This window comes from Zonotrichia leucophrys, chromosome 7 (genome assembly GCF_028769735.1).
Source record: "Zonotrichia leucophrys gambelii isolate GWCS_2022_RI chromosome 7, RI_Zleu_2.0, whole genome shotgun sequence".
Classification (NCBI taxonomy): domain Eukaryota; kingdom Metazoa; phylum Chordata; class Aves; order Passeriformes; family Passerellidae; genus Zonotrichia; species Zonotrichia leucophrys.
Window position 1 is genome coordinate 12930261 of NC_088177.1, and position 13167 is coordinate 12943427.

Here is a 13167-nt window from a genome sequence, read left to right on the forward strand (position 1 = left end):
CTATTTTATATTACCATTTCCTTTTTGCTATCCAGTTTTAATTTGCTGGTATGCTCACATGAATCATACATTACCTTCATCTGTGGTGAAAGTATTTCCTTTTCTTTCATTGATTCCATAATATCTGGAATTATCCCTCGGTACCGCAGGTAAGCCATGACATTGGCATCCAGGTGATCTGATGTTTGGAGCTCCTGCTTTAGATTAGCTGCCAAATTTGAGCTGGTATCTGAAGGAAGAGACAACCCCCATCCCCACAAAGTGCTATAAAAATGGAAAGAACTTGAAACTACAACAACCACTTGCAAAACAACCATGATTTCTTCTGCTTGTATGAATGCGGGGTCAGATGGAGTTGGTGGTTGAGATTTCAATTAACTTACACAAGTTAAAAATCATTAAGTTGCCTTTAGAATGAGAAAAGTAGCCAAGTATTTAAGTCAGGACTCAAACCTCCTGCCTATGTCCTGTATGCAGATGAAAAGGTAAAAGCAGGCACAACACACATTTATATATATATTTATATATGTGTGTATATACATATATGTGTAATTCTTAACAAAGAACCACCTGCCTAAGGCCTAGCTCTCTAATAAGACCCACAGTAAAAGAAAATGGGAGAAAGGAGAAACATGTTTTAATATTGAAGTTAACAAAAGGTAAAAGGAGTCGACAAAGTTCAACTTACTGCTGTCACTTCCATCACTCATGGCAGATGCTCTTGATCTTTCATCATCTTGTAAATCAGAAGGGGTTAAAGTCAGATTATCAGCTTCTCTCATCTGCTTGACAAGAAATTTTTCACATTACTTTGGTTTTCTGAAAGTAGGTGTCAGTTTCAGCATTTATGACAACTTTTTTATTAGTGCAGATTTTAGCAAAGGCCTACTTGATCCAAGTGTTAGACATGGCAAATATCATGATTAATGCAACACTGGTGCTCTCTGGAAGCCATTCCATCTCCATTTTTTCCTCTTTTAGTAGTTTTAAGATACATGAATTTACATTTAATTACCCATCAAAGCAAGGCACGAAAATATATGGCCAAAGAGAAATTTTCTACAGTATAGACTTTATCTTCCTGTGAAATTAGAGAATACTGTCAATATATATTTATATATGTATACAATATATAAAATACTGCCATTAAAGCCTCAAATCCAGTTTTGAAAGTTCCTTTGAACACTCAACAGATTGTTGAAGAAGTGGGGAGCTGTTAGAGTACACTGAGGTTTTACATGTTTAGCTCAATTACTGACACATGAAGTGTCACAAATTTATCAGTTTTTACCACAGTAAGAGAGGAATTAATAATTCTGTGTCCAGAACTTTACTGGACCTACTCCCAGCAGTGTGTAGGTTTCTATTACTTGGAGCCCATGGCTCCTCAATGATCCCAGGGGGACAGGGCTGAGCATTTTTTGAATTAAATCACAACTAAAGAACTAAATCAGACATAAAATATCACTTACCAGAAGCCTCTTCTCCATATCTTCATCACCATCAACAGAATAAGTACTTTCAGAGAAAGCTGGAGATTTTCTACCTACTCTCATTGCTGCATCCCCACTGCCATTTTCATCCAGGTTAGAATATCCCAGTGATATGGAATTCTCTCCTTGCAGGGATGACCTTGAGTGCACAATTTGAAAATTTGTGTTCTCAGCTTCTGAGAAGGGGGTCAGGTGAAGCACTGGCTGAAGTTCCATGCTCAGGTCTTGCTTTCTCATGATCTCAGGCGAGCCCCATGAAGACAAACTTGCAATTAAATTCTGGAAATGTTTTGGAGTCTCCTTGTCTGTGCTCAAATTGTATTTTGGTGAATCAGGAGTTGGATGAATTTCCAACATTTGCTGGCAATGCTTTTTCAAATCTTGATCCCCTTCAGAGCTGTGGATCATGTCCAACTCCTGGCACAAGTTATTTTCTTGTGATTGCTTCATCTGTGCTTTTGGATTTTTATTGTGAATTGTCAAGTCAAACATAACTTCATCTTTTTCCTGGAATGAAATAACACAATAATTATTTAATGGAATTTGAGTATGATTTTCCAAACTGAGAAACATGCACTTAAAGACCTTTTAGAATTGATAGATTTTCCCTTCACTTTAAGTAGTTTTAAGATAAAATGACTCATTTCACCTGAGATTCTGTGACTGAGTCTAAATAATGCACTATTTGAGAAGATACTTTAGTTTATTTTAAACCTGTCAACATGGAAATTTCATTTCATCCTCCATACCCGTTAGTTTGTCAGATACAGTGAATAATTGTTATCCTTCTCATTTTAGACCATTACCTTAATCCTTTTGTGTTAATCATCCCTCTTAATCATCTGTTATAAGCCCAGTACCAGGACTTTACTCATTTTGCTGCTCCTCCAGCTTTGATTTTAATAAATTTCCTAATTTTCACATTGTTTCCCCTTTGGAACCCAAGCATAAATGTAGGAGAGACTCTGCTCCTTAAAGACTGCAAAATTATCCTTTTCCTAATACCTGGATGAGCTAGATCCATGGGAAAAAATTCTATTGTAATGAATGCTTGAAGACATGGCAGTTTATTTACTTTGATTCAACATATTCTCCAATTTTGATAATCACCCCTCCTCAGCCTACTTAGAAACCTCCTCTTAAACATGGAAATAAAATACGTGTACTGACACAAACATCAATTTAAACCTTTCATAGTCCAAGTTTCTACTTGAAAAATTATTTTAAAAACTGTCCCCAGCGTGTCAGCACTGCCTGATATCCTTCAAAATGTTACCAATTGTCTCTTCACTGGATCCTAAATTAATTTTGTTTTTTAAACAGGGATCTGACAATCCCTGCCTGTATAAACAACAAGGGCCAGCAGGCACTGGACTGGAAGTCTGCTGCCTTGTACAGACACATCCCATGGTGTGAAGTGCATCAATCTCCATGGGCCATTTAACATTTTTTCCAGCTATTTCCTTTTCCTGAGAGATTTCTGGGGCAGCCCCTGAATGTCCAGAGTCACCCAGGCACTGATGGCACCACTCCAAACTTGATCTTCCAGGCAAATAAAAACACAAACACCAGGAATGATCACATGTTTTGCATAGCTACGCTCTTCATTTCTGCTTTAAAAATAAACATGTCATTAGATACAGCAATTATCCTGTCACTTCTTGAAATAATTCATCTACCTTGGATGATTACTGGAACATACTGCCAAGCAGGGCCCTGAAAATCCACATAAGCCTGACACTGAATGTTTTTCCTTTCCTGTACACTCCAACTCTTCATATAAACCCTCTTAACTAGCACTTATCACCTCTGTAAGGCAGCCTTTAAACACAGTAAATTGGTGTATGACAGATTTCTATAGCTCTCTGAAAAAAGGGTCCTACTGCTTTCTAAAACTGAGTGATTCAAAAAGAATTTAAGATTAGGTTACTTGGAGCAAATGGTTCTAGAGAAGATTCTGAATAATTACAAGAGTCACAGTAAATAAGAATTTCTGAAAGGAGACATGATCAAGTGTTTTCAAGCAGTTCTCCATTCCATGAAAAATGGCAAACAGTCTTGGTAGCTCATGGTGGGCTCATTGTTTGGCTTGCAGGTGCCCATCCTCTCATTCTCCATCCTCAATAGATCAGGAGGAACAAAAAATAAGCTGGAAAGAACTCACAGGGGGAAAGCAAGAAGGGATATCACCTACTAACTACTCTTGCAGGCAAAATAGAGTAAAATGAGGAAAATGCATTAAACCTATTAATCTAGAAGTGTATTACTAAAAAAAAAAAAACCTCCACAACAAATAATGCTATTAAAAATCAAATCATGTACCTGTCTAGCAGTAGGGGAAGCCAGTACTCCAACTGACTGATCAATACTTGCTTCTAATTCCTGCATTCCATTTTTAAGGGCTACATCTTTTCTTTTACTCTGGCAGAATGGCTTGAGAAATTGAGTCTCTTCATGACCTTTCTTGCAAGACTCCAACTGTGAAAGAATTTCAGCTCTTTCCAACCGTAGGGCTTCGAGCTCTTTCCTGTGGGCCTTGATTTCACCTTTCAGTTTTGCAGTGCTCCCCTGCAGTTCCTTGATTTCTCTCAGGTAAGCTACTTCTTTCTGATTCAGTGCTTGCACCTGCAAATCAAGCCTAGAAACTTCTAATTGAAGACTGTAAACATCTTGTGCCTGACTTGCACCTCTCTTTTCCAACTCTGTTTGGAGCTCTGCTGCTTTTTCTGTTAAGTACTGCAGCTCAGTTGTGTCAGCTTCTCTTTGATCTGCCATTGTCTTAATTTGCATCTCTTTCTCTAGAATATTTGCTTCCCTTTCTCTCACCTTGTCTTCAAGTTCTTGAACTCGAGATGTAGTGATCTTTGTCTCAGCCTCTCTCTGAGACAAAAGACTCTGGGAAACCTTGTATTCTTCCTGAAGTGCCTGGTGCTGGATTCTCAGGGAGGTGAGCTCTGCAGCAGACTGCTCTGATGACTCTCGCAGCTGTTGGCATTTTTTCTCCAAAATTTCCACTTCTGTTTTGAGCTGCAATTCCTTTTTTTCCAGCTGCTGCTGCAGAGCTTCTTTAGAAGCTGAGACAAGCTCCAGCTCCTCCTGAAGCTCTCTCACTTTGGAGTGTACTGATGAGTTTCTTCTGTTTGGATCAGCATCACCTTGACAAGCCACCAGTCCTTTCTTCAGCTCATTCTGAAGGTTTTCCACTGACTTTTCCAAGGCATTTTCATAGAAATAAACTGGGTTGTCACTATCCTCATGACATACTGGTCCAAATTGTGACAGCTCTTTTTGAAGCTTCTCAATGACCCCATGGAGCTGCTCCACCTCTTCCTCCTTGTCCTTGTGCAGCCTCTCCTGGTCAAGGCGAAGGTGCTCCACCAGTGACCTGAGCTCTTCCATTTCAGCTTTTTGGTCTTCTGCAACCTAAGCACAAGGAAAAGGACTGAATATTACTGTATGTAGGCAATGATTATTGCACACAGAGTTTATATTTCTCTTCTGAATCACACAGGCATTAAACCACCCATTTAACAACAAGAACAACCACACATTTCAGCTGGTAAATTCTCAAAATAATCTCTACTTTGCTAAGAGAATTATCACATGGATTCAATTTACAATAAGAATCTGCACACCTTGCTTCCCCCAAAAATCAAGCAATGAACATATAGTAAGCACTCTTACTTTGTTCTCCAGAGCATTCTGCAGCTCATGCTCAAGTCTCTTGATCTGCTCATTCAAGTGATCAATTTCTTGATTCTTTTCTTCAAGCAGTGCTTGTGGGAATGACAAAGCTGAGGAATCACTAATGCCCAGGTCCTGGCTTTGCTTCACATGAAGTTTTGTTAGATCCTCCTGACCAGAGAAAACAAAAATCTCATTAGAAGGGAACTTGATTTAAACATTCTCTTACTCACTGTAAATGGTGAAGAGCTCAGGAACACAACTACAGCTTCTCCTACAGGTTCACATCACTGTGTTAGACTGCCCCAACCCAGAAAATAACCCCAGCTTTTGATTTAAATCAAATCACTGCACAAGACAATGCCACAAGCATGAATCTAGAATACTGGGAGGCTCTGGTTCTATGATACCCAGCATTAGTCTTGTAAAGGTAATGCAACATTCTGATGGCAAGCGAAACAACCCAAAATCTGTTTACAACATCATGAGATGAAGACCTCAGCACTCAAGCAAGAAGGTCCCTGACATTTTAGGCAGTGCACTACAGCTAGAGGAACCCACCTGCAAGTGTGCATTCTCTGCCTGAAGCTGCATGATGTTGGAAGTACTCAAGTTTTTTTGTATCTCTAACTGCAAGTTCAGCTGCAATATCTCCTCATCTTTCTTGCTCAGGTTGTCTTTATATTGTTCCACTTGGTCTAGCAAGCTTGCAATCTAAAAAAACAAAGAAAAGATGCAGAGCTGTTTCAGTTAAATACTCTAAGTTAAAACTTCATTCATTGTATTATTTAATGACAAGAAGCAACATCAGCAAATTCAATGATTTAAACTCTAATCGGCTTGCATTATTCAAATAGAAATAAATAAATATACAAAGAGTGAGAAGCTTGTGTTCTAGCTCCTCATCTGCAAAACCAAAACACTGCAAAGGTGAGTTTCTGCTTTCCTTTTTTAAAAAAAAAATCTACCTGCTCACAAAAGATGCATTAATCTGTATTGTGAGCAATCAAGGCTTTGGTGTCATTGGATGCAACAATATGAGACAAATTAGCATTTGATGTGCAACAAAGACAAGCAGTCAATATAAACACCACCCTTGTCCTCCCAGAAGCCAGAAATGAGCCTTGCAGTGCCAATCCCAATAACACAAACAACAAATAGAATATTCAATAACCACACTTCTCTCTGCAGTGTGATGTTGCCATCCACTGTTTTCATCGCCTCTTGCCTTATGAGTAGCAAGGTATAGTGGCTTTGGGAATTATGACTGTTGAAATCAGGCTTCATAAGAGAAATGGAAATTCCATCTTGAAGAAATTAATTTTTTTTATCTTGTTCTGCTCTTGAAAGAATGGTATACAATTGACTAAAGGCTCACTCCTGTTTTTTCTTTTTTACACATCCTTAACTGGACTATGCTTCTATATCACAGATGTTATAATATAATAATACAGAGGGTTTGTGTATACATTTATACTGTAAATCCAATAAAAGTTCCAGGTATTGGCAGCAATTTTCTCTGTGTTTCTTCTTAGCTTGAAACAAAAATTCACCACAAACATTCTCTCAAAACACGTTAAATTACACCATCATGGTGTAAGAATATATAATAATCTAAAATCAAATTATATTATATATAAATAAATATAAAAATTATATAATCATTATCTCTCACTTCAAAAACTTATCTGCCTGTTTCAACATTGGAAGGAAAGGAAAATCAGTTTACAACTGACAGTGATCAGTCTCAAAGTGATGTGAATCATCACAAGATGGTTTCCAGCAGGAAGGGAGATGAGCACAGAACAAAGAAGAAAAAGGAAGGTTCGCTGAGGCCAAGGAAACTCAAAGTTGGTAGAAGCCTCCCAAAGCCCTCACCTCTCTCTCCTTGGCCTGCAGTGCTTCCTGCTCTGCCTGCAGCTGCTCCTTCAGCACTGGGGCAGAGCTGCCATCCACAGGCACTCGGTGCCTTGCTTCATCCAGCTTCGACTGCAGGGCAGAGATCTGGATCAGGTTATTGTACTGCTGCTGTTGCAATGCCTCTTTATCCTGAAAAATGATTTTTTTTAGGTGTGAAAATTAATTGCTGTCAATATACAAACCTACTAAACCAGAACAATCTTGCTGAAATACTTCATTGACCCTGACACACCCAGTACAAAAAGAGCAGTAGGTAATCCCAGTGGCCTATAAAGAAATAAAAACCCAAAACAACTGAATGCTTTTTTAAGCTCATTTAAGTTTTTACCCTTTTACTTTTTGAAATCCAAGTTTAGCAACTTCAGAAAATTTAGCATTCAGTGATAAATTACACTTTCTCAGTTACACAACACTTTATATGTTTAAGAACATAACATCTTGTTCTTCTAGCCATTTCCAAATTTGATATGATACCATAGATGTGCCAAACTAAATTTGATAGATGGACACAGTTTAAGAAATGAAGAGTTCTGGGTAGATCAAAACCTACTCAAAAACACATCAAGTTCAGTCAGAACGTGATAAAGCAGCACTAAGTTTGTCCAGCCTGTGATCCGCCAAGCTACCACATCTTATTTTATTGAGAAAAAAATTGGGGTTTGATCCTCCTTCTCTCACAATCCTTCTCAGGAGCTGGGTCAGTCCAAGGAAGAAAGGTTCACTTAGGAATTATCCAAAGAATAACCATACAAACATGTACTTAATACAGTAAAGCTTGACAAGAAACCACAGGCAGTAATTGCCTCTGCTGTCCAACAGCAAACTTTTGCTAAATGGACTGTAATTCTTAACTCCAGGCTGTGATTAACTCTGTAGTAGTAACAAAGTGCTGGAAGTTTTGGACTATGGCAAACAGATCTGGCTTCAGACCCAGAGCAAGAAGGGCTACAGATTAAGATAATTCGATTTTAAACACAGGTAGTTATTAAAGACCCTCAGTGTTTGATATTCAGTAACAGCACCTTCTCAGAAGCTTCCAGACAAGCTCAGGAGCAGCTCTGAAGCTGCAAACATGACAACTGTTAAAAGCAGATTTCATAGTAGGACTTGGAGTCTTATTTAAATCTCATAAGTAATATCTAAGTACATACCACTTCCAAGTAGTATGCAAGTCTTTATAGTGGACATAGAGTTTGTAGAACCAGAGATGATGGAAACCTGTGATATGTGCAATTAATACACCACTGGGTGCCAGACAGCATCACAAACACTACTGACACCCCCATAAAGCCACTGTCATGTAATGCCAACCCCATTTAAATAAGGATTTCAAAATTACCTGTTTCAGTTCAGTTTCCACTTTCTTCATTTTCTGCAGCTGTTGTTCCAAGTTGTGTACAGTCTTGGAGACCTCAGCACCACTGAGCTTCAGCTCTTGGATCTGTGCCATCAGATTTTCTATCTCTTTATCACGAGCTGCAATTTCTTGGTGTTTTCGCTCCTTTTCTAGTAACAGTTTATTGTAATCATCCATCTTCTCTTTGATTTCTGCTTGCAAAGATTCTACCTACACAGAAATCACAGTATACAGATATTCAGGCAATTGGAACAGATCTCCTGCCAGTTGAAAGCAAGAGTCATTTCACACTGAAGGAGGTTTTACTACGGATTAAAGTGGTGCTAAAATCTCAGGTGAAAATAGAACTAAATATGCATAGAAAGTAAGAAAAAGTTAGCTTTCTGAAATCTTGTTTTCCAAATGCAGCAGCTCTTAAACACATGTTTGATTACTGTCTCAACATCTGCAGTACTCTCAGAGTACTAGATGAAGGAATACTCCCAAAGAAGCCTTTTGGTGATGGGGTTGGTTGGCAATCAGATTAAAAACCCACCAAGATGACATGAGTTATTATTAGCAGCATTGCATTTATCTCTGTAACTTCAGAACTCTCTTCCAGTATTCCAATGAATTCCTCCAATTCAGAGGAAGATGCAAAGATCTGAAGGATAAATATGCAAACAGACAGACTCCCAGGAGCCAACATAGGACAGGTAATTCGCTTTCCAAAAATCATTTCAATAGGAAGAGGATACAAGTTTGGAATTTTAGCTGCAGGAAAACAGTCATTCATTGATCCCAGTAACCAAGGTGAAGGCAAGGCTAGGAGCTTTGGTGTGACAGACAGACTATCTCAGGGTGTGATAAAGTCATTCAGCATAGTGAAAGCAAGCTGCAGGAAAGCAGTGGGAGTGGAGAAATAATTTGGTCAACACTCATGAGCAAGGAAGATGGGATTTCACTAAAATTTTTTGTTCATCAAAAAGTGTCTGAATTGGTGTAAATCCCATTAACATTATGAAATGAAAAATCTTTGCATTAACATAGATCTTTACACCTTCTAAGTATTTTGCAGATATTACTAAAGCAAGAAAACACGCTTGAGCAAACCAAAAAGTCAAATAATAAACAAGGAGAGTGTAGGAGACTGATTAAGAAAACCAAAAATTATGAAAATTACATTTTCAAGCTGCCTACAGGCACTAACATTTCCTTGACTGTGTATCTTACTCCCTTCTCATCTCACCAGCAACTCACCACTGCTAACCATAACACAGGTCTTACAGAAAAGATTTTGGGTATAGAAAAATCATCTAGAAGTCTAATCTTTCTAATGCTACAAGATTTTGGCATCAGATTCCTCAAACTATGACACTTGAGACATAAAAAGTTAGAAAGCTGGTGCTGCAATCCTGTAGCTGAGAAACCCTTCCACATAACCTTCACTCTCACGTGCAGCTCCCAAGAACCAGCGAGGACTCTTTTCACAAAATAATCCCACTTTATTAGGTGCATACCTTGTACCTAATAAACACCAGAGGGGGAAACTTGTTATAACTGCTACCCGCAGAAATCAGGAGTGCACTTGAGCTGGTCTGGAGTGAGTTAAGCTGTTACAGCTGCATTAAACAACTGAAATACTGACATTCCTAGCACAGAATGCCTGCATCTCTCACCCTACCCTACAAATGTCACTTGCTTAGTTACCATCCTTATGTGTTTTTCTCCAATAAGTTTTCATCCTTTCTGAGAGAGGTTGCAAAGCTACAGCATTCATTTTTTCAGCTATGCCCTCCAGCATGGAAAATCCATTCCCTGGAAATTCATTCATATTGAAGATATGGATGTGCAACTCTAACACTGAGGCACACAATTCCATAACTATACACAAATAGATGGAAATGAAATGAACTACTTGACAAGTTCTGATAAGAGCCAGGCCACAAACAAAAGGCACAGTTTTATCATCACCATTCCAATATCTTGGTTTCATGCTCCAAACCTAAACTTCTCCTTTTATACCAAAAGGCTGTTTCAGTGAATAACTGCCTGTAACACCTCTGAGCAATAAGCCAGGAGAGCTGAGTACTTATGTAGAGGAAATGAAATTGAAAGCAGTCATTCATTCCCTGCAAGAATTCTGCCACCCTAAAACCTGTATTCTCAGCTCCAAGTCATGCCTTGACATACCAAGAAGAGGAAAAAAGCTAAAGCATATCTAGAAGGGATTGAAAGGAAAAGGAGAGAAAAGTTAAGAGACATTCATGCTGTTTTCCATACCTGTAGAATCAATTCATAGTTCTGTATAATGTTCATTTATGTGAAAAAAAACCAACCAATCAAAAAGAAAAAAAAGGCAAAAGTTAATCTTTGAAGCCAAGCATCAAACAAACAAAACTGTGTAAACAAGGACTCATTTATAAACTTAAATAGGATGAGGCATGCAGACAAATGACATCTCTATTACAATTGTTTAAGTGGAAAAAATAAACACATTTCAAACTCAAAAGTAATTTCTCAGATGAACTTTTTAGAGTGGAGTTTCTGTAATATTGTCTTCCTTGTTCATTTAAACCAGGCTCAGAGGTTCCTTTAGACCAGACTCAAACTTGAATGTACAGCACCTGAAACAGTTCTTCCCACCTCCATAACAAATAATATAAATGTACCCTCATTGCCTAAATGTAGTTCAATCAGCTGGGGAAAAATCTGCTCTCTGGGTAACAGAGCAAAAATCTCTCCCATGAGCCAGACCATCAAGAACATACAGTTTGGTATTCAATAGTAATAAACTCTGTTGGCCACCAAGTCTGATTTTACTCACCCTCTGCTCTCTGGACTGTCCTGAAGTCTGTGATTTTGCTGACAGTTTTAACTGTTCTTCCAATTTTTGAATTTCCTGCTGAAAATCATCGCGTTCGTGTTCCCTTTCTATGGCTTGTTCCTGTAAACCCAGGCAGAGAGAATCAAAATATTTTTGAAGATTGCATTACAATCTTGAGTACAAGAATAATTGGGTTTTGTTTTTGTGGTGAAGAAACTGTTAATTTAAAAAATTATAATTTAATTATAATCTTATAATTAATAATTAATCAGGACTACCTTCTAGTAGTCCTGAAAGCATATCTATAGTGACAGGGAAATAAAATAAAGAGAAAGCATCTTTTTGACTACAACATACATGTAAAGTACAATTATCATTTAATAAAAAGGAAAAATTACCCTGCAATACTACAAAAACTGAACTGAAAAAATTAACTTTGTTTTTTCTTTAATGAGACTAGTACACTAAGGTCTTATTTTCAACCAAAACTGAAAATAAAGTCCATTTTGGGAGCCACCTTGCATGTCTCAAACCAGAATTGAGAATTTACCACCTCCAAACCCATGGAAATGTCTCTTACTCACATCCATGAACTGTCGCTGGTTTTTGAGCTGCTTTTCAAGCACTTCAATTTGCTGTTTTAATTCAGTAATCTCCAGTAACTTTGTAGCCAGGTCTTGGTTACTTTGCACCTGCTCCTCCAGTTCCACCTCCAACACCTTCATCTGAGAGCGTAGGTTGGAATGGTCCTTCTCTGCCTGACACTGAAGCTCAAGTTTCTCCTTTGACAAAAATTCTACTTCCTTGAGAAGACCTGAGTAAGAAGACAAAAATCATAAAAGCTGTCAGTGAAGGGTAAAAAAGTCAAGTATTTCAGATGAGATTACATTTGAGTATTTTGGACAGCATCAAAACAAATAAAAATATTTATTCCTGAGGTAGGCTGTAAGAGACATCCTATACTGCTCTACCCTAAATCCTTGCCACCCTTCTGTCCCAAATCTCTCCTTAATCAAGAATTCTCAGTTCCTCTAAACTCTGATGCCAAGATCCTCCTGTCCCCATCCAACATCCAGTCTTGGGCTGGTTTCTCCATGGCTCCTGCCTTGTGCCATGCTGGACACTGCTGCTGCCCTCTGTACTGGTGAGGCAGCACCCAGAGCACCTTGCCAGTGGCCACTGGTGCCCAGCCTGACCCTGAAGCCAGCTGCTATGTAAAAACAAAGTTACTGCATTCCTCTGAACCTGAGTGGGGATTCAAACCCAGAGAAAAATCATGCTGACAGAAAATCAGTCCAGCTCTGAGGTTATCAAGGGAAGAAAACACCTGGGAAAAAGATGGCACATATTTTCCCTGTGCAAAAAAAGAAATACCAAAAAGGGAAGTGTACACAGCTGAAATGGTTCAAGTTATCAAGAGTTAATTTACAGCTACAAATTGCATTTTCAATCAGATGGATGCACTGAATACACTGTTTAGGAGACCAAAATTGAAGACTTTACTGTGAACACTCTTGGACAAAAGCTACTTCCATTGTGAATATAGTTAGTAACCTGAGCAGGAAAAGAAACCTGTCTATTTTGTATCAAAGCAAGGTCCTGCAAGAGCTTCTGATTTTACTTTTCACATGTTCTATTACTTACCTCAAATGTTTTTGGTGACAAGTTAAAGCTAAGTCTGTGATGCAACAAGGACCTTAAGAAAAGATCCAGCCAAATTTCCAGAATGGACAATTACCTTTTTGAAGTATGACCAATATAATGCATGTGATTTCTGACATAATGTCATTACAAGCTGCTATTACAGAAAACTACCACAGCCTACCTACAACATTTTTTCTAGGGCTTCATTATCCACAGATATTTAATGACATTTCTAGACACTTGATACTAAGCAAAAAATGATT

General features: G+C 38.3%; 1 protein-coding gene across 12 annotated transcripts in view; it reads right to left on the reverse strand.

The window, feature by feature from the left end:
* The window catches only part of PCNT (pericentrin), a 70099-nt gene that overhangs the window by 17189 nt on the left and 39743 nt on the right, over positions 1–13167 (reverse strand). For 7 of the 12 annotated variants that reach the window (XM_064717667.1, XM_064717662.1, XM_064717664.1 and 4 more), the window contains 11 exons: positions 11845–12074; positions 11261–11380; positions 10717–10737; positions 8437–8664; positions 7056–7226; positions 5739–5891; positions 5178–5348; positions 3816–4916; positions 1473–2000; positions 689–785; positions 75–229 (listed from right to left, as the gene is read on the reverse strand). In XM_064717667.1, coding sequence (XP_064573737.1) covers positions 75–229; positions 689–785; positions 1473–2000; positions 3816–4916; positions 5178–5348; positions 5739–5891; positions 7056–7226; positions 8437–8664; positions 10717–10737; positions 11261–11380; positions 11845–12074 — 2975 coding nt within the window. The remainder of the gene's footprint in view (positions 1–74; positions 230–688; positions 786–1472; positions 2001–3815; positions 4917–5177; positions 5349–5738; positions 5892–7055; positions 7227–8436; positions 8665–10716; positions 10738–11260; positions 11381–11844; positions 12075–13167) is intronic. The other 5 variants (XM_064717666.1, XM_064717661.1, XM_064717668.1 and 2 more) reach the window with 4 other exon arrangements.